General features: G+C 40.1%; 1 protein-coding gene across 6 annotated transcripts in view; it reads right to left on the reverse strand.

Annotated features, from left to right (window-relative positions):
- Nucleotides 1-21,176, reverse strand: part of FMNL2 (formin like 2) — a 262,344-nt gene that overhangs the window by 71,658 nt on the left and 169,510 nt on the right. For all 6 annotated transcript variants that reach the window (XM_061608771.1, XM_061608773.1, XM_061608774.1 and 3 more), the window contains exons 7-9: nucleotides 8,706-8,814; nucleotides 2,073-2,149; nucleotides 1,622-1,715 (exon numbers count right to left, since the gene is read on the reverse strand). In XM_061608771.1, coding sequence (XP_061464755.1) covers nucleotides 1,622-1,715; nucleotides 2,073-2,149; nucleotides 8,706-8,814 — 280 coding nt within the window. The remainder of the gene's footprint in view (nucleotides 1-1,621; nucleotides 1,716-2,072; nucleotides 2,150-8,705; nucleotides 8,815-21,176) is intronic.

A 21,176-nucleotide genomic window follows, 5' to 3' on the forward strand; every position in this document is an offset into this window, starting at 1 on the left:
ATGAAGGGCAACAGAGAAGACCTCTATTCTCACACACCCTGATACATTTGCCTGTCATGCCCCCTCCCGCATTCAGACACCCCCTTCCCACTCAGCAACTCACATACACCCTATTTAGCTCAGGCATCGCTGTCTCCCAAATGAGTGTGGGCAGTTTCAGTCTTCATCCTAAAGAGGCACTCTGACAGGAGCTGTGCCTCCTTAAGCTAAAGAACTGACCCCTCATTTTTCAGAGAAGATGCTGAGTTGCGTAGTTAAAGTGTATGTGTCAATGAAGTGTGACTAACATATATGTTTTAATTTTTTTAGATGCTTTTTTAACAAACAGTCTTAAACCTAACTTGGCTCTGACTTTAATAGTTGGTTTTACTGTTCTGCCATTTTATTACTTTTGGCTATTACCCATATAATACTATACCCTATAATTATTTATTGAACTTAATTTTGGTTTTAACCTTTCATCTGCAAGCTGCTCTGGGAACCTTTCGAAGCTGGTGAGAGGGGTGAAGATGGAGGAAATAAATTATAAGTGCACATTTCTTGGGCAGGAGCTAAGACAGCATCCTGCTCTGTCAGCAGCTGCAAGTTCAGTCGCAGTTCCACAGAACATCCTGCGGCTTAAACGTTTGTGCATGTTCTCAAGAAAGACATTTCCATTTCTTTCCCCAAAACCACTATTTTTTTCCCAGTCAATCTACATCTTGCATGATTCTCTCTGACTCCACAGCCACCCATGGACCAGTAAGTGTCTTAATACTTTAGCCACACAGGGCTTCCAAGTTTAGAATTCTATATAAGATTAAAGTATAAAAGGGCAAAACATCTGTTTAATAATGTTACCTGCTTATGAGGTCAATCAATACAGACCAGGGATGGAGACCAGGGTGGCTCTCCAAATGTTGCTGGACTACAGCACCCATCATTCCTATCCATGGACCATGGACACTGGGTCTGATCGGAGTTAGAATCCAACGATATCTGAAGAGCCACAGGTACCCCATCCTTGATGAAGACCAATTATCTTTTCTGTGGTGTCTACTACATGTCTACTCAGAAGTAAGCCCAACTGAGCTCAATGGAACTTATTCCTAGGTATAAGAGTGCATATAGGATTGCAGCCTAAACTTGAATGTGAGATATAGGAATAGCTTAAATCCCTACCAGTGAAGGAAGTGGGGGAAAAGAGGATAGATGGAGAGGAAGGTGGCAAGAGAGTGGGGATTGGAAAAGGTGCAGAGAAAAGAGTGGTCAAGTAGGTTAAAAATTTCATTGGCAAGGTTAAATAAATAGATGACACTGCTGTGAACAAATGTTAACACAGCAGTCTAACCAGAATTCATTTTCTAGATTCAGTGTGAACTAGCGTCACAAACTAATTTGCAACCAGAGACTAATGTCACCACATGAGAAGTGGAGTGAGATGCATGCTGAAATGTGTCCCCAAGATCATAGAATGCAATAGAATTGGAAGGGGCCTATACACATCAATGTATCTATGAACAGCTATGTTACTCAGGCTGGGCCTCATGAAATAAGGATTAGCCGCCAAGCTTCAGCAGACCTTATCCAAAGCAGCTGTGCAAGGCACATGTCGCTCTCTGATGAAACAAGAGCAACCCACCTCTTTAAAATTATCAAAGGCAGACAAAATGATTTCGTGCCCTCCTCTTACAAGACAAACTGCTGCCAACAATTCCAAGACCAGCGCCTTTGTTCTGTACAAAGGAAGGGAGAGAGAAATCAATTAGAACAATGTGATGACTCAGCTTTTGCAAGATGGATATGATGATATTTGAGAATATTTCTTTAATATTCAGCTGCTGCTTCAAGAGAATGACCCTGCTATTAGCTTCAAGCAAGACATTGCAAATGCTTGGTACTTCTGTGGGTCATAGAGCTATTTATGTCTAGTTAAGCAAACACAAGTTTACATTAAAGCAAACTGGATGAAGGAGGAATTAATCAGGGACTCCACAGTATGTAAATGAGGGGTTTCTCGCAGAGCAACTTCAAGCAGGAAAAACTAATAATTGCCACACAAAAAATTCCAACACAAAAGAGAGGCCTTTTACCTGGGATTCTTGTTGTTCAGGCTTAGTGCAATTTCATTAACAGCATGGGGGTGCGACATGACCATATTGAATCCATACTAAAATAGAAATTGGAAATAAGAGTTCAGTGTTTAGAATGCGTTATTATCTTTATTAAAAAACAAATCTGGGCATTATTATCTTTGGAATGCATCTATTAAAAATGGGGAAATCTGGGCAATTTCATTCATTACATCATAGTGAGCCCAAGTTTGTCCTTGAATTTAACTGAATTAAACTGGGAACTAGAACCAATCCTGGCTTTCAAGCAAGTGTATCTATAATAATGTGTGTACTTCTACAAAAGATTCAGTATGCATCCTGATTTGGTGCTTCAGAAAGCAACCCCCTTGATCCAAGCCACTTTCTGGGCTGTCCAATTCAGCTCAGGGTTGATGTGGGTCTGTTTTAGTAGTCCCTCCCAATTTACTAATGGTAAATTTAAAAACTGCTACAGGCGGGCCCCACTTATACGGCAAGTTCCGTTCCAGACCCCCACCATAAAGCGGAAATCGCCATAAAGCGGAACCCCATTCACTATAATGGGCCGCGTCACGCGAAAACGGCCCAAAAGAGCAAAAAATACCTTTAAAATTGAAAATGAAAGCCGCCGCATCAGCGGAACGCCTTAAAGCAGAACGCCGTAAAGTGGGGCCCTACTGTATAACCTTTTTCCTTTCGACAAAAGCAGATGAAATTTGCAGGCTCAGTAGACCCTCCAGAGTGGAAAAAATCCCGCCAAATAGAGGCAAATAGGTCCAGGGACTTTTTGTCCTAGCCACTAGTAATTTTTTTTAAAAAATGAAGCACCTAAACTTTTTATTTTCAGGCAGAATTGAATGAAATTTGTAGCCAGGGCATGAATCTGCCCACATATTAGAAGGATAGCTGCAATAGTTTTCCTGCAAGGGCAGCCATTAACGTTTTGGATAGGTAAAATAGGAATCACTTAAATCTCCCCTAGCATTTGTGTGTAGGTTGGGGGATTGGTATGAAAACTGCAGATATAAATATAAGAGAGGTGTTACTGGGTAAGAAATCTGCTAAATTACAAATAGGTCCAGGGGCTTTTCTGCTAGACCAGTAGTTCCCAAACTTTTTTTCCACAGAATACAAATTGCAATACAATATACAAAAAGAAGCAATAAAAATTCAATTAAAACCCAATATGAATATTATGTGCAAAGGATGTGCCATTTCCCATCTTCAATCACAAATCTACCGACATGCTGTGGACCACCCTATTGATTTTTGCAGACCACTGGTAGTCCACAGACCACAGTTTGGGAAATCCTGTGCTAGACATCTTTAAAGTTGATTTATTTTGGAGTGGGGGTAGGGAGTGAGAACAAAAAAGGATCAGTTTCCAGGTGAAATCATTCCCTCTGATTACCAGCTTCACATGTCAGTCACAATGGAACTCCCTCCACCCTCTGGTTTTTGCTCTTCCTTTCTCCATCATCCCACCACATATTCCCTATATGGTAAATTTAGATACATTTAGTTTTGCTTTTAATAGATGCTTGTCTACAGCATTTTCTTGATGTCTGGACTGCTCTGTGTGTGTCTATTATGTGCCTTCAGGTAGATTACGACTTATGGCAACTCTATGAATCAGCAACCTCAAATAGCATAAACCACCCTGTTCAGATCTTGTAAGCTCAGGTCTGTCTTTCCTTCATGGAATCAATCCATCTCTTGTTTGGCCTTCCGCTTTTTCTACTCCCTTCTGTTTTTCCCAGCATTATTGTCATTTCTAGTGAATCATGTCTTCTCATGATGTGTCCAAAGTATGATAACCTCAGTTTCATCATTTTAGCTTCTAATGATGGTTCTGGTTTAATTTGTTCTAACACCCAATTATTTGTCTTTTTTGCAGTCCATGGTATCCGCAAAGCTCTCCTCCAACACCACATTTCAAATGAGTTGATTTTTCTCTTATCCCTTTTTTACTGTCCAACTTTCACATCCATACATAGAGATCAGAAATACCATGGTCTGAATGATCCTGACTTTGGTGTTCAGTGATACATCTTTACAGATGGCGTTGGGGGCCACAATATGTGGGACAGGGCAACCATCCGGTGCCTCAACATGTACAGGCAAAAAGAGCACAGTTCTACTGCCGCCGCCACCGCCGCCGCCACCTCGCTGGTCCGCACAGCAAGCCAAGCCAAGCCGCCGGGAAAGTGAGGAAGCGAGAAGGAGAGTCTTCCCTCGCTTTGCCTCGCCTCGCCTCTGGCCAGGCGTGGTGACGGGGGTGAGTTACTCGCCGCCCTGGTGGATGAGCCTCTTGCACCGCCTGCCCCACTTCAACCTGCGCTGAGAGGCCATTGGCGACGACTTCCGACCTGAGGACGCTGAATACCAGCAGAGGCTGAATACATTAAGGACTCCCTCAAAGAACAAGGTACTAGTCCCTTCAAAACCAGCGTCCTCCCATCATTTACCACTGCAGTTCAGGAGCAGCAGAACACAGTGAAAGAGATCATTATCACCAACATGGCTGCTGCATACAAACAGGACCAGAGAAGCGTGAAGAGGAAAACGAAAGGTCTCTTATCTATAAGTTATAAAACGGAGGATGGTGTTTTTGGGGAGTCACGAAGGTCAGGTCCTGAAAAAGCTGAAGAAGAGCCAATTTGTGTTTTTTCAAATTGAGACTGCCCTACCTCCAGACCAGAGCATATCTAGTATAAAAAACCTTGTTGAATGCGCTTCTGTCATCGTGACACATTTAAATGTTTCTTTTCTTTTCTTTTAATAATGTTATTTGTTATTTAATTTTGAGAATTGCATTATTTTATTGATATATGTATTGCTATATTCGTGTTTTTGTAAGTCGCCTTGAGGGCCTTTTGGCCATAAGGCAGGGTATAAATTTAATAAATAATAATAATAATTTGAGGACCTTTTCTCTCATAGCTGCCCTCCCCAGTCCTAGCCTTCTTCTGATTTCTTGGTTATTGTCTCCATTTTGGTTGGTGACTGTGCCAAGGTATTGATAATTCTTGACAAGTTCAATGTCCTCACTGTCATCTATAAAATTATATAAACCTTCTGTAGTCATTACTTTTGTCGTTTTGACGTTCAGCTGTAGTTCTGCTTTGGTGCTTTCCTCTTTAACTTTCATTAGCATTCATTTCAAATCATTACTGGTTTCTGCTAGTAGTATGGTATTGTCTGCATATCTTTATTGATATTTCTTCCTCCAATTTTCACACCTCCCTCAACTTGGTTCAATCCCGCTTTCCGTATGATATGTTCTGCATATAGATTAAATAAATAGGATGATAAAATACACCCGTCTCACACCCTTTCCGATGAAGAATCAATCGGTTTCTCCATATTCTGTCCTTACAGTAGCCTCTTGTCCAGAGTATAGGTTGCGCTTCGGAACAATGAGAAGCTGTGGCACCCCCATTTCTTTTAAAGCATTCCATAGTTTTTCGTGATCTACACAATCAAAGGCTTTGCTGTAATCTATAATGCACAGGGTGATTTTCTTCTGAAATTCCTTGGTCCATTCCATTATCCAACTTATGTTTGTGATATGATCTCTGGTAACTCTTCCTTTTCTAAATCCAGCTTGAACATCTGGCATTTCTTGCTCCATATATGGTAAGAGCCTTTGTTATATCTTGAATATTAGTCTACTTGCATGGGATATTAAGGCAATAGTTTGATAATTACTGCATTCCCTGGGATCCCCTTTCTGTGGAATTGGGATGTATATTGAACGCTTCCAGTCTGTGGGCCATTGTTTTAATTTCCATATTTGTTGACCAATTTTTGTCAAAATTTGGACAGACTCAGTCTCAGTAATTTGTAGCAACTCTATTGGTATGCCATCTATTCCTAGTGATTTGTTTCTTCCAAGTATTTTAAGAGCAGCTTTCACCTCACATTCTAAAATTTCTGGTTCTTCATCATACGGTTCCTCTTGTGAATGAATCTGTCATCCTTGCATCTCTTTTATAGAGTTCTTCAGTGTATTACTTCCATTTTATTACTTCCAGTGTATTACTTCCTTTTATTTTATCTCAGTCAGTCAATGTGTTCCCCTGTTGATTATTCAACATGCCTACTCTTGGTTTAAATTTCCCTTTCATTTCTCTAATCTTTTGGAATAGGGCTCTTGTTCTACCTTTTTTATTATCCTCTTCTATTTCTATACAATAACTATTGTAATAGTTCTCTTTGTCCCTATCTACTAGTCGCCGTATTATTACATTTAAGATTCTAACCGTGTTTCTATCTCCTTTTGTTATTGCTTTCCTTCTCTCTTTAACCATTTTAAGAGTTTCTTCAGTCATCCATTGAGGTCTTTCTCTCTTTTTAACTAGAGGTATTGACTTTTTGCATTCTTCCTTCATAATGTCTCTGACTTCAATCCATAGTTCTTCTGGTTCTCTGTCAACTAAGTTTAAAGCCTCAAACCTGTTCCTCATTTGATCTTTATATTCTTCTGAGATGTTATTTAAATTGTATTTTGGCATTATGATTGCTTTGTTGTTGTTCTTCAGCTTTACTCTGATTTTCGATATTACCAGTTCATGATCTGTACTGCAGTCTGCTCCTCGTCTTGTTTTCACAGAAAGTATGGAACATCTGCATCTTTTGCTACCCATTATATAATCAATTTGATTCCTATATTGACCATTTGGTGATGTCCACATGTACAATCGTCTTTTTGGTTGCTCAAAAAATGTGTCTGCAAGAAACAAATTATTGGCTTCACATAATTCATTAAGCCTTTCTCCTGCTTCATTTCTATCTCCTAAGCACCATTTCCCCTCAATTTACAATTCTTCTCTGTTCCTGCTTTTGCATTCCAGTCCCCCATGATTATCATCACATCTTGTATTGGTGTGTGATCAATTTCCTCCTGTACTTCTGCATAAAATCTCTCCAATTCCTCTTCTTCTGTGTTTGCCATTGGAGCATAGACTTGGATGATGGTTATGTTAACAGGTTTCCCATTAAATCCCATTGATATCACTCGCTCAGACCTTGCGTTATAGCTCTTAATTGCTTTTGCTACATCACTTCTCACTATTAATGCAACCCCGTTTCTTCTTAATTTATCTTAATTTATCATATACTCCATAAAAAATTTTGTAGCTGCCTGACTGAAAATGTCCCATTCCCGTCCATTTTAATTCACTCACACCAAATATTGTAATGTTGATATGTTCCCTGGTTCATGCTTCTCAAATTCCATGTTCCTATTGTGTATGTCGTACAACTCCAGACTCTCCTTTTGCATCTGTGCTCATCAGCCTCCGGGCTTCCATTCAGCTTTGACCCAGTTGCATCATTAGTCACAGTGCTACTTGTCCTTGTCTGTTGTACCTCCTCAATAGCTCGCTGAGTGTCATCTGACCTGGGGGTCTCATCTTCCGGCACTAGCTCATGTTGCATTTTGGACAGTCTATTCATAGGATTTTCATGGTAAGAGGTATTCAGAGGTGCATTCCTCTGAGTTTGGATGCATCTTAGTCTGATGCCTTAGTCTTAGTCTTAGCCTCTTGGTCTAGACTCCTGATGGCATTGCTCTCAGCTTCTTGAACACTCTTATCTCATCTTCATCTCATATCACCTTCTAGAAATCCTGCTTCAGCTCAGCCAAACATAAAATCCCTCCAGGGCACCCTGCTTTGGTTCAGGAGTCAACAAACAAATGAGGAAGTCTTCTATACTATAGTTTCCCATTTTTGTGAACTAGAAAATTATGGCTAATAGTTTCCTAGAAGCTTGTTCTAAAAGCTTAAACTGCAGTGTGATGTTGGTTTAATATCCTGGCCTGTTTAGAGTGCACTAACCATCAATTCACAGTTTGAACGAAATGGAAAAATTAATCAATAGAAAAGTTCTTCATTTGGTTGCTTGTTCATGCAAAGAAAGGCATGAAGTGCTGTGTGAGTGGCCAAAAGGCTTGTCATATCTAAGTTAATAATTCTCCAAACTCTCCCTTATTCTTAAACAGGAAAACTGTAGTAAAGAAGGAAAGTTGCCACTGATGTCTCAAACTCCTTCATATCCCTATCACCAAGAATGCATCCTAAGTTGAGAATGGAAACTCTAGTTCACCGAAAAGGTACTGTGACGTATGTGACCTACTGAAATCAATGAACATTAATAACTTGTCTACTGATTTCAGTGTATCTACCCTGGACGTGATTTAGCTAGGCACAACCCTTTAATGAATATCAGTAGTGGGAATCATAAGAAGAACCACTTTTTTCTCTCTCTCCCCAAAGCTTTTTGTTTCAGAGCTTTAAATAATATTTTGTGCTCACATGACTTGGTCCTTTCCATTTTTATATGTATACAGCAAGAGTACACTTCTAAATGGCAGTTGTTGGGAATCATAATGGGAAGTGGGGAAAATGCTTTTGCACTCAGATCCTGGTTGCAGACTTCTCATATGCATCTGGTTGGCCTCTGTGAGAACAAGATGCTAGACTACATAGACCAAAGGCAGGGCTTTTCTTACATTCTTATAAAGCTTGGGCAATTGTTTCCTTAATTGAGGGAAGGAAGCCAAAAATGGCAATGTTTCAGAATCCCTCCTCTTGAAAGACGTTATCCAAATAAATGAAATTCAGATACCTGGTAATTCATGATGGCACGCAAACACATGATGCAGACGTGGACATCATCCTTTTTACTCACTAATCTTGAATTTTTAAGTGTTCTTCTGCTTGGTAAGGTGTTATATCTGCAAAGAAAAGATACTGGCTATTAACAAAAAATGCAGAAACCAGATCCCCCCTTCCCCTGCCAGAATCATCTGTGAAGATATGCAAGGAGTCTCATTACTGAGTAAAACAGATAATTATAATGGTGGTGATGAGGATGATGATAACTAGCAGCAACCACCAGCCTTATCAGATGCTGAAAAATGTTCAGATTAATATCATAAACAAATTAACACAGTTAGCTTCATGTTAGAAGACATTTCAATGGAACTGATGTGTTATACAACAGATTTGGTTACAGTTGGATTATATTATTTAGTTGTGTGAGAAATTCCAAGGGCCTTATGCTATGAGACAGGGATTGAAATGCTGGAATACAAGAATTCCCAGTATTTCTGTAGCCTCCGAGATCTCATTCACCTACCTTTTCTGAGGTTAGTAGATGCACTAAGAAAACAGACATCTTTGCAATAGCAAATGAAGATGTGCTAGCTTAGCAGCTATTTACATTGTGATTACAACCTGGCACCTGTTGGGGCTTAGCACTCCGTCAATGAACAATGTCCAGAGTAATAAGTTAATCACTGCAGCACTACTTTAGGCCCTAGCAAATCCATGCTTTCTTTCAGAATAAACACTCCAAGTTGTCTTTTTCTTGCCAAGTGTCACTCATCTACATATAGCATGAAGGGCAGGACACCCAACATTCTTTGGTTTTATTTTGTATCTACCTATAAAATAGAGTTCCATATAAATATGTTGAACATCTTAATAGTGATGTGCTTGAACTGCACCAAGAGCAACCTATACATACATTGAAAACCCATGGGGGAATCTTCCTGAATAGGATCACAGAACTGAATGCTCACTTATATGTGTGTGTGTAGAAAAGGTGCTGCAGCCCCCACATTGTTTTGGTTGCCTTATTTGGGCCTTTTTACTTCAGGTGTGAGATACAGTTTCATGGGGATGCATACTTTGGGGGTGGGTGGGGAGTCTAAACCTTAAATATCTTGCATCCAGTTAATTCAATGCCAGGAAATTCTAAATTCTTAACCCAAATTAAATATGGGGGGCTTGCATGATTTTATTGTGATTTTTCCGTTTGTGATATTCTGATTTTTCTAGTTGTGGGGGCAGGCACAGAAGGTTCATCTCCACCCCAATGGACATTTAGTTCAATGGCACCTTCAGTTTTACAGGATTTCTGCAGACCTTGCTCACACACTTTCAGAGCAATCCTAACTCCTGATCTGTGATGGTGGAGTGGGGGTGGTGATGGACATGACCACTAGCACTATTGCCACTGGCACGATGCTGCACCAGTCTGGACCTGGCAATACAAGACAGTGGAAAATTACACTCTCTCCCCACCTTCCACCCTTGCCAGCAGGGCTGAAGATTTGGCAAGGAAGCCACCACCCCATGCCCCCCTCTGCCCCAGTTAGTTTTGCATTCTTCTAAGTGTATATTCACTGCCATAAGGGCTAGATGCCTCCTTTAAAAAACAAAGAACCTAGATTCTGTGTTGATCAGCATATCGTTACTTTTATGACTGCACTCAGGTGAAATTGAGGCAAACACTCAGCCCTTCATATAAAATCCCTTCAGCTCCTTTTTCACCCCCCCCTGCAAATGCAGCTCTTTATGCTAAACTGGAGTCTCCTTCCAAAGGTCCGAAAGTCATAAGTTTTCAGAGAGCATATGCTGCCATGATTGGCTGGAAAGGTTAGGCTTCAAAGTTCTATTACATACATGGATTCTACCCATATAAACACACAAACACATTTTGGATCCAGACCTAATTCTCCAGTGGTTTCGATTTGCTTGATTATTCAATATTCATGGAAAACTGTTTCGCTAGTCAAGCTATAACAACACTTTGCACTAAAAAGCCAACATCTAAAAAACTCAAATGCAGTGTAGCACATTATTCCACAACGCATTAGGAAAATATACTTTTAACAACATGTTTTATCATCAGTATAATTTTAATATGGTACTGTTTGTGGGAGACAAGGGAAGGTTGGGGGATGTTGACCTGGTGCTCAATGGGGTACAATTGCCCCTGAAAGACCAGGTCCGCAGCCTGGGGGTCATTCTTGACTCCCAGCTGTCCATGGAGCTCAGGTCTCGGCTGTGAGCCAGGCAGCGCTGTATCAACTCCATCTGATACGGAGGCTGCGCCCCTACCTTCCCAACCATCTGCTCCCATCTGTGGTACATGCCCTGGTCTCCTCTCGCCTAGACTACTGTAATGCGCTCTACGTGGGGTTACCCTTGAAAACGGTCCGGAAGCTGCAACTGGTACAGAATGCGGCGGCTCGCCTGATTAAAGGCAGCCGCCGGCGAGATCACATCACTCCAGTGCTGAAGAAGTTGCACTGGTTACCGGTTGTTTTCCGGGCCCGATTCAAGGTGTTGGTTCTGACCTTTAAAACCCTGTATGGTTTTGGCCCAGTCTATCTGAAGGAGCGCCTCCAACATCATCAGGGATGCTGCTCAACAAGATCAGCCTCAAAAGGCCTTCTCTCTATCCCACCAGTTAAAACAGCTAGACTGGTGAGGACTAGGGAGAGGGCTTTTTCAATTGTGACCCCCACTTTGTGGAATTCCCTCCCAAATGATCTCCACCATGCCCCCTCTATGATGAGCTTCCGCCGGGCCTTGAAGACCTGGCTCTTCAGGCAGGCTTTTGGGGTGGGTTAGGTTTTATTATTATTGTTGAGATTTTTAATGTTTTAATGTATTTGTATGTTTTTATTTTGTACGTCGCCCAGACTGGCTAGACAGCCAGCCAGATGGGCGACTAATAAATTTAATTAATAAATAAAATAAATAAATAAATATGAGGATATAAATGTTCATAGAGTAGGTGCTGCTTTGCACTAACCTGATACTTCTAATTGCCAAACAAAACAAACTAGTACTGTCAATCTAGCCAAGTAAAAGCTAATTATTCCAAGATTGTTTTAACTGCTGCTTTTAATGGCCATTTTACTAAATCATCTAGCACAACTGGAGCTGAAATACTATGCAAGAAGCAAGACTTATGGAAGTATATGAAGCCACAATATATTGGCCTGGATATAATTACCATGATGTCTGCATTTAAACTGAAAAGCTTACTTACTAGTGTAAAAGAAATAGAAGTTCAATGACCCCAAGTTTCATGTTAATAGAGATAATGTTTCCAACTCTCATTGGCAGCTGCTATGATTGAAATCGATATGAGAACATCACTGCCTTTGTTATCACTGGATATGCTGATAAGCAAGCATTTTAGTTCATTAAAGACAGTTGCTGCCACAGACCAGCAAAGACCAAAGTTGTGTCCTACACCCTTTATTTAACAGTGAACCTAACATTTGGGGAGAAGGCAGAACTAATTCAGGACCATACCTGCATCAGCTGGCTGATAAAATAAGTAACTCTATTGAATTTCACACGCCTGCATTATCAAGGGTCAGACCTATTATTTACAAAATCTAAACACCCCAAAGGAGCTCAGGAACATCCAGCTACTGAAAATCCAAAGTACCCACTGAAGAAGACCTTTTACAGGTTGAAATGCGGGAAAGATCTAGTATTTATTTTTTATTTTTATTTATTATTTCAATTTATATACCGCCCTTAGCAGAATAGCTCTCAGGGCGGTGAACAAACAAGGTAAAATACAATATATCATAGAAAAAATCACATTGCGTCCATCCTAGGCATAGGATACGCATCTGGGACAGTAATTTTATTGATTAGCCGATAATCAATGCAAAATCTTGTCGTTCCATCTTTTTTCGGAACCAGGACAATACTTGAGGCCCAGGGACTGATAGATTCCCTGATCACTCCTAGTTCCAGCATATCTTCGACCTCCTTTTTGATTTCACTCAAAACTTTCCCATTCACACGGTACGGCATAGATCTGATTGGGGCATGATCTCCAGTATCAATGGAATGTTTGGCTATACTGGTTCGGCCAGGTCTATTGCTGAAGAGATTCCCATAGTTTTTCAAAACTCTCAGAATCTCTTCCTTTACTTCCTCCTTCACCTTCTCTGACCATTCCACTTGATCTACCCCTCCTTTGTCTTTGCTTTCCTGTACCAAATCCGGAAGGAATGTATAGAGAATATTTTATTGCCATATATGATGGTTTTTAATAATGTTTTATGATTGATAGCTATTATATTCTGATAAGCAAGCATTTCAATCCATCAAAGAAAGTTGTTGCCACAGACTTTTGTGTGTGTGTGTGTGTGTGTGTGTGTGGGATTAAGGAGGATTAATTTTATGATGTTTTAATTGGAAATTGGTTTTAAATTGTTTAGGACTGTGGTTTGTTTTTGTATATGTATATTATGTATAGCTTTTTGTTATTGTAAGTCGCCTAGAGTGTCCACTAACCTGGACAGATAGGCGACCAATAAATAAATTATTATTATTATTATTATTATTACAGAGAAAATTGATAACATATCTTCATAGCAAAGGATCCAAGCCATTGCTCCTCTAGAGAAGTTCCTTCAATGGCAGCAGATGATCAAGATGGGAAAGAAGTGAGGACTGTTTCTACCACTTTATGGGTGGAATTCATAACTCTGAGAAATATCAATACAGGAGAATGGAAAACAGAATCTTGCTCCAGATTTTAAAATGATCCTTGCTTATGTTGCTCTTTAGCCTCAGGTTTCATGTACTGGTGATGGCTTTAACGTGGACATATTTTAAATGTGTTTTCAAGCTGTCAATAGGTATTAGAGCTTTAATATTTAGCTACATTTGCAATATGCCCCGTTTTGCTTCCTTTATAGTGACAGAAAACAATTGTATCAGAGGAGACTCTTCACATAAAGGAGATCTTGACATGATCCTCAAGCGGGTGAGGTTACACGCCCTGGTCTTCACCTGCTTTCTTTTCATTTCTTGCTACCAAGTGTTAGGGCAAAGAAAAGCTCTAAGACAAGCTGCCCATTCTCATTTTCTGTCTGCTGCAACTAAGAGATTATTTCTATGATAACATATTTATTCTAGTAATTAATGTCGCGTTTCCCTTTTTGCCCCAACCAGCCCAAAACTATCTCAAAAGAAAATTCAAAGGGGAAAAAGGAGGGAAGAACAACTGGAAGCAAAACCAAACGAACCCCCCAGTCACAACACACGCTCTCACAGCAACAGAAGTTAAACAGTAAACTGTAAGGAAAACGGAAAATGCAAGGTGAAGAAAGAAGGGGGGGGAAACTGGACACAAAACCAAACGAACCCCCCTGATGACACACTCACACACACAACTTTCACAAGTTAAACACTAAAACCTTCACAGTGTGCGCTGAGATAACAGCCTCGGACGAAGGCAAGAATGAATAAGAAATGGATATGGAACAGGTTGACTAGAAGCCTATTCCCTGAAGTGAAAGTAATCATATTTGTATTTAATAGGTTGTTAGCCTCATATGTAAATATTATAATTACATATATTCGTAAATAAAATCTCTCTCTCTCTCTCTCTCTCTCTCTCTCCAAATATATATATATATAGAGAGAGAAAGAATGTGGGGGTCCCCAACTATGCTTTTGCCCCGGGCCCCGCACATGCTAAGGGCAGGCCTGGTCTCAGCACACACACCTACAACTTCAATAATTAATATAGAATTGTTTTATGGATTACATGACATAATGTCTGTGAAGCACTTTCAACACTCTTAAAAGCACCATGTAAATGTTGAGTATTATAATAGGATTGATGACAACAGCACTTTTTTTAGGGAAATGGCTGCTGCTTCTCTGCATGTAGAAGCCAGTTCATGCTAGCCTCTCTCTACACCATCACATACCTGCACGCACAATTATAAGGTGGTATAACACAGCACAGTGTACAAGAGCCAGTGTGGCATACTGGTTAGAGTGTTGGACTATGACCTGGGAGACCAGGATTCAAATCCCCACATAGCCATGAAACTCACTGGGTGACTCTGGGCCAGTCACTGCCTCCCAGCCTCAGAGGAAGGCAATGGTAAACCACCTCTGAATACTGCTTACCATGAAAATCCTATTCATAAGGTCGCCATAAGTCGGGATCAACTTGAAGGCAGTCCATCCATCATTACACAGTGGGAACCAACTTTCCCATTTCCAGCTTCTCAGCACAATTGCTGAAATACACACATATGGGGTTGGATCCAGACATACTCATGCTTAGAGCAGACCCATCAAAATCAATGGAACTTATGGTTGTCATGATTAACTTAAGTCCCATTGTTTTAAATGGGTCTGCTGTAAGCATGACAGAGTCTGGATCTAACACGTGGACCATATCCATTGCACAATTCTCAGCAAGTGATTTTGCAGTGACTTAACAAGTGGAAGGAGAGCCTTGCTGAAGAGGAAACAACTGTGCTGCAGAAAGATGACCTCTTGTCCCACACACACTTTTTTAAAATTGGTAGCTGTGATGGCACAAATGGAACTAATGCATCATGAAGAAGAAGAAGAAGAAGCCCCTCAATATATTGCAAGCAGAGGAGGGGGCCACAGAAGGAGCAGTGTGCTGCTTTCAACTATGTGAGTAACATACATTATGCAAGAGATGCCTGTGACATTCCATACAGCAAGAAATAAATGGTGGAAGCACCATGTTTTCTTAAGTATAAAAATACTGAAGTGTCTGTGCAACAGAAGTGTTGCCTTGGAGGTAGACTTGCAGGGAGTACAGAACAAAAAGGGGAAAAAATTAGTAGGTTGCTGTTCAAAAATAAATTGATGCTGCAAAGGCTGTGTACAGCACAACACAAATGTGGAAGGTGTGGATGACTGAATGCAGTGCAATCCTATGCATATTAAACATTTGTATTACATAAAGACCAAGATGGTTATCGCACATAAACATATACATAGTTCTAAATGTGTCCAAAATGCTTCTGGGATTCTTGGTGGCATCTGTGTCACTCACAAGTTACTACAGGACTAACTTCTTTCAGAATTACTGTTTTCATCTTGCAAGAGACACTTGCACGTACTCCTATGATGCTGCAATGCAAACAACACTTATCAATGTAGTTTTTAATATTGGAACACCGTCAGTCATTGTAATAGATGAAACACAGAGCAGGCCTTCCTCTACCTATAAACATTAATTTTAAATGAAGTAAAATATATATGTTTTGCCTTAGATGACTTTTCTTTTCTTGGTAGGCTGCAGGTTGCCACTGGGCCCACCACATAGCCCATGCCTCTGAACAAAGCCCTCACCTTAGGAAGCAAATTTGGGATACCACTAAAGAGGGCATTGTGATAGTGTGTGATCCATAGGGCACGATCTACACGTTGCTGCAGAATAAAATGGTGGTTTTGAGGAACTTTGTATGCCACCCTGAGAACCTTGGAAGAAGGGCAAGGTTCAAATTTAGCAAATGAAACAAACAAAAATACAATACCAGGTCACAGGGCATAGTCATTGGGTTTCTAAGAGATAATTACTGGATTCCTATCTAGTACAACATATCAAATGGTTTTAACTGAATAAAATGCCAGTAATATTGTCGTCGTTGAACTATGGAGTTATAAACAGAAGACAGTGTATTGGGGCATGTTGTCTATGTAATGGCTTTGAAAATGCATTGGAGGTTTTGGCCCCATATAAATGGAAAATAATTTCTGCAGCAAGCCTAAAAAAGGTTGTGGCCTGGTCTACTCCATTAACGCTGGGCAAGATTCTTATGCCCAATTCTTCTGTTTTATTGTTTGTTTGTTGTTATAGATGAATATTAGCTGCTCTAATAGCTCAGTCTTATACATGTTTATTCATAAGTGAGTCCCACGGTATCCAGTGGAGCTTACTCTTACAGTAAGAGGACTGTTGTTTGAAGGAACTCAGAAGTCCACAGTTTGGCAATATCTTTATTGACGCTAACCAAATTGACACAAAAGCGAGGCAAGTTCTCCAGAACTCTTCATCAGGCAAGGATCAAGTTGGTAGCCCAATCCTTATCCCCCTGCCCCACCACATGAGCCAACTTTGACAGGTGGTCTGGACCACCCACCTGTCAATCACCCAACATCACAATGACATCCGGTGATTGACATCTGTCAAAGGTCAAAGGAGGTCCTTTATGTAAAGCATGGGGTGAGAGGGATGAGGAAAAACAAAACAAAATGTACAAAAAGTAGCTGACCATAAAGTCAGCTGGTAGGCTCAGTTCAATGGAGATTACAGGCTGAGTAAGTCCCTCCCAGATGCAATCTGTTTAAACATCTAGGAGTCTCGCATAGAGAAGCAATGGCCACTCCCTATCTCTGAAAAACTAAAATCTGCTTTGTTATTCAGATCTGTTGCATTGTTTGAGGAGCAGCATATAACATTCTCTAAATAAATGAAAAGAAAACTGCACTAACATCAGAGATGATGTGGGATTTGCATGTGGTATACATTTGAGTTGCTGGGAGTCAATCAGTGCTACAAGTAGTGCAGCTACAGTAAAACAACCCAGGCAAACTTTGATTCTGCATATACAGTTAATGGTATCCTCCACCCCCACCGCACAATTAAGAATCTCTGCTTTTTGACAAACAAGAAATATAATAAAAGACTTTAGGACAACAACACAGAATCACAAAGGCTACCACTGCTCCAATAAAACTTTGACGATAATTACAAACTAAACATGAGTGAAAATAATTCAAGTTTCTCTCACAGATTTCACATGAACTCCTTGTCATATTAGGTGCGTTAAATTTCCTATGAGTGTAAGTTCTGGCGGAGGAAAAGTACCTGGGGAAAATGAAGGATCAGCTGGGTTGGTGCATAAAACACATAATAAAGCAATATCACCCATAATGAGAAGCAAACCCATAATGGTTTTTTAAATGCTATTTCCCATAAAAAAGCAACTGTATGAGGCAACCAATTTTGTATATTAAGTTAATTTTTTTGTTTATTGACACAGTGGGTTGCTTTGATAAACACATAGATAGTCTTGAAAAGAGGTTCTGTAACAACTATGCATACCTGAAGAAGGAGTATCTGGGAAGGTGCAATTTACAATTGCTTTGGGAATTCTAGATTAGAATGCTGCAGAAGAACTGAACTAGACTAGTAAACTGGCAGGAAGTCTGTAGGAAGATTTTAAGAAGAAATACCACACACACACACCTTGACGACAGTGACATGGTCTTGGAACAGGCCAAGCTAAAGCTCATACTATGAAAACCAATATATGATAAAATACTATCCAATAAAAACTAAAAAACAACATTGTACATTCTGCGGTTTATTTATAACTAACCACAAGCAACAGGGAATTCCTGACATGCACAAATATAGAAGTAACCCTCAGCATGTAAAATATAATGAGATAATCCATTATCTCAGACACTGAAAGTTCATGTAGCTGAAACTTTTCATGCACGGCATGTGGTCACCTTCATTATAATACATGGAAAGCAGTGCAAGAGGACCTGCTGCCATGTACCATTCAGCTTCTTTTTTCTAGATGTAGCTTTTACACCCATGACTTACGAGACTTTCCGGTTTGAAGCCTCACCAGCAACAGAGTGTAAACTGAAGCTGCTCCAGAGACAGTTGGGTGAAAAGCAGCTCTGGCGGCATTTGAACTGAAGTTGTTCAGGCAGAGAAACCATTCTGATGGCATTTTGGGACAGGGAGGAGCAGAGAGGAGAAAAAGAGAACGAGGCAATGAGGAAAAAGAAGAACATGATGAATCAGAGAAAGGAAAAGCACAGGTTTCAGCATTGACATGGAGGGAAGAGAAGGTATACATTGACCGGGGGTGTGTGGGGGGAAGTATATGAAAAAGGAGACAGTGAAAAGAAAAAGAGAAAAGACGTAAGCAATATGTAACACACACCTGAATTTTGTATTTCTGCTGCAAATGTCTCCCAAAGGGAGCTCACGAGAGAACACAACTGAAATCCATCTACTGTGAAAATTAAATTTTGACCATCCAACAGCTGATGTATGACATTTTAAAAACCTGCTTTCTGAAATGAATCTAAGCTTAGAAAAAGCACAACAGCCAACAGCACATTGTTTTTCCTGTGCATTATCAAACACTCTACAAGCGGTTGCCTTCTCTCTGTGCAAAAAAGTATTCAAATTATTTAGCCCACTGGAGATTTCAAAGGACTCTTTTAATATTACCCTTCTCTTCCACATTTTTAGATCAAACCTAGCCCTAACAGTTTGATCTTCCTCCTCTGCACTCTTCTCTCCAGGTGCATGAATCTCTTTTGCAAATTATTAATCCTCTGATTCTCTCCAAGCCTCTGAAGCCTGAATCAATGGCATCGGCTAATCTGTTCTATGTCCGCTGACACAGCCTAACTGTGGTAATGTTGAAGTTCCAAGAAAATGTGTGAAAGGTGAAGCATAACATTCTAAAATTCTAAACCCTTAGCAATTCCAAAGCTTCTTCACTTTAGATGTCAGTCAGCCAGATTCAAAAAAAGGAGTGTGAACTTAAATCAACATGATATTCAATATCAATAGTCATCTTAAGACTCATACTTCTACTGAATGAAAAACGGTCTGTATTTGCAGGTAAGCAGTTAGGGAAATTAGCTTGTGCATGAGCAGTCCCCACAGCTCAAGTCTCCACTTTGCTCCATTTTTCCAAGACAGGGTGGAAAAAAATCAAAGAGTGCTTGGCTTAGCATTAGGTGCAAACTAGCACTTATGGTTTGTTTCTCCCAAGAAGAAAGTTTGCCTGATGATCATGAGCCCTGGTTCACATGCAACACAAAGCCAAACACTCCATGGTTTGCTTCCCCACTCTAGGAAGGGAGGAACAAAGTGAGAGTGCTCCAGCTGCATGAATCAGGACGCAGCACATGAATAAGCAAATCTCCCTCACTATGGTTTATTGCCGGCATTACAAACAAACAAGGACACTGAATCTATGTGTCTAGTCACTTTACAAGCTTGCAAGGCTGTTGCCACACTCATAGTCCACTTCCTGTGGAGTTAGTGTTTCTGTGGATCCAAACCTTGGCACTGTCCATATGCAATGCCCCAATTCCCTTGGTGTCAGTAGCTTGAAAAAGTGCTGCTATTCTAATGGGAATTCACTAATAGGCAAAAAAAACCCTTGCGGTTTAAGAATGTACCTATAACCCACAGATATTTCTATCAAACTTTAAAAAGCAGGGAAATTGGGCAGCTATACTGAATGCACCAGGGGAGCAGGAGACCTGAACTCCTCTCTGAGATATTGGACTGCCCTACAAATTGGTCAAAATGCAAACACAATTTGGGTTGGTCTTTCACAGTCCAATCCACTTGCTGTGTAGATTGAAAGAATCTGCTAACATGTGATTCTGAGCATATGGTGAGTGGTAACACCTGCAATCAGCCCAAATAATAGAAACAAGACACGTGTTGTGCTGATCTTGTTTTGGCAGGGAGGAAACAACATTAAGACAGTTGATATAGTTCAGATGGTCATGTTAAATATGTCTGATTTCCTTTGCAATTTTAGTGAAGTTTCCTATAGGAAATCATTTTCTTTTGTTTCTATTTCTGTGAATATGTGAAGTACAGCAACACTTTGCAAAATTTACACTAAAAACACTCCAAACATAATTATGGAATAATGGCACTGACTATTCTGCAGAATAGTCTCCAGTGGACATCAGGAGTGTCTCAGTTTGCACAAAATAAAAGAGTGGGAGGTAAAATATATTCTAGCAAAATGCTAGGTGTGCTCTATGTTGCCTTAAATGAAGTGGCTTAAACATAGCAGGCTGAAAACATGCATCCTCTTTTTTCCAACAGCTAGAGTCATTGCTGAAGTAGCAACATATTGGAATCAGTCTGATTTTACATCAAACTGCAATTACAGATTCAACTGTTAATGCACCCAAAAGAGAAATAGAACACAACCTCCAATTTGAAACACAAAAGGCTGTCTTCACCATCATATGACATTGACCAATAACAAGACTTTGAAATTAATAAAAATAAATTTGACACAGATTTCTGGGATGAATAATGAGGGAAATAAACTTTTCTAGTTTAGATTCTCTGCAGAAACATTAGTAACACAGGAAACAAGCAAAGTAAGAACACCAACAAGCATACAAAAATATGATTCTCCATCTTTGGAGATGGCAGGTGTTGCCACCACTCCCTATATGCTCAGAGGCACATATTACCAAATTCTTGCAAGCTACACAGCAAGTGGATTGGGCTGTGAAAGACCAACCCAAATTGTGTTTGCATTTTGACCAATTTCTAGGGCAGTCCAATGTCTCAGAGAGGAGGTCAGGTCTCCTGCTCCTCAGTGCATACACTAAAGCTGCCCAATTTCCTTATTTTTTAAAGTTTGATAGAAATATCTGTGGGCTATTGGTACATTCTTAAACTGCAAGG

This window comes from Rhineura floridana, chromosome 2 (genome assembly GCF_030035675.1).
Source record: "Rhineura floridana isolate rRhiFlo1 chromosome 2, rRhiFlo1.hap2, whole genome shotgun sequence".
In the NCBI taxonomy this organism is placed as follows: Eukaryota; Metazoa; Chordata; class Lepidosauria; order Squamata; family Rhineuridae; genus Rhineura; species Rhineura floridana.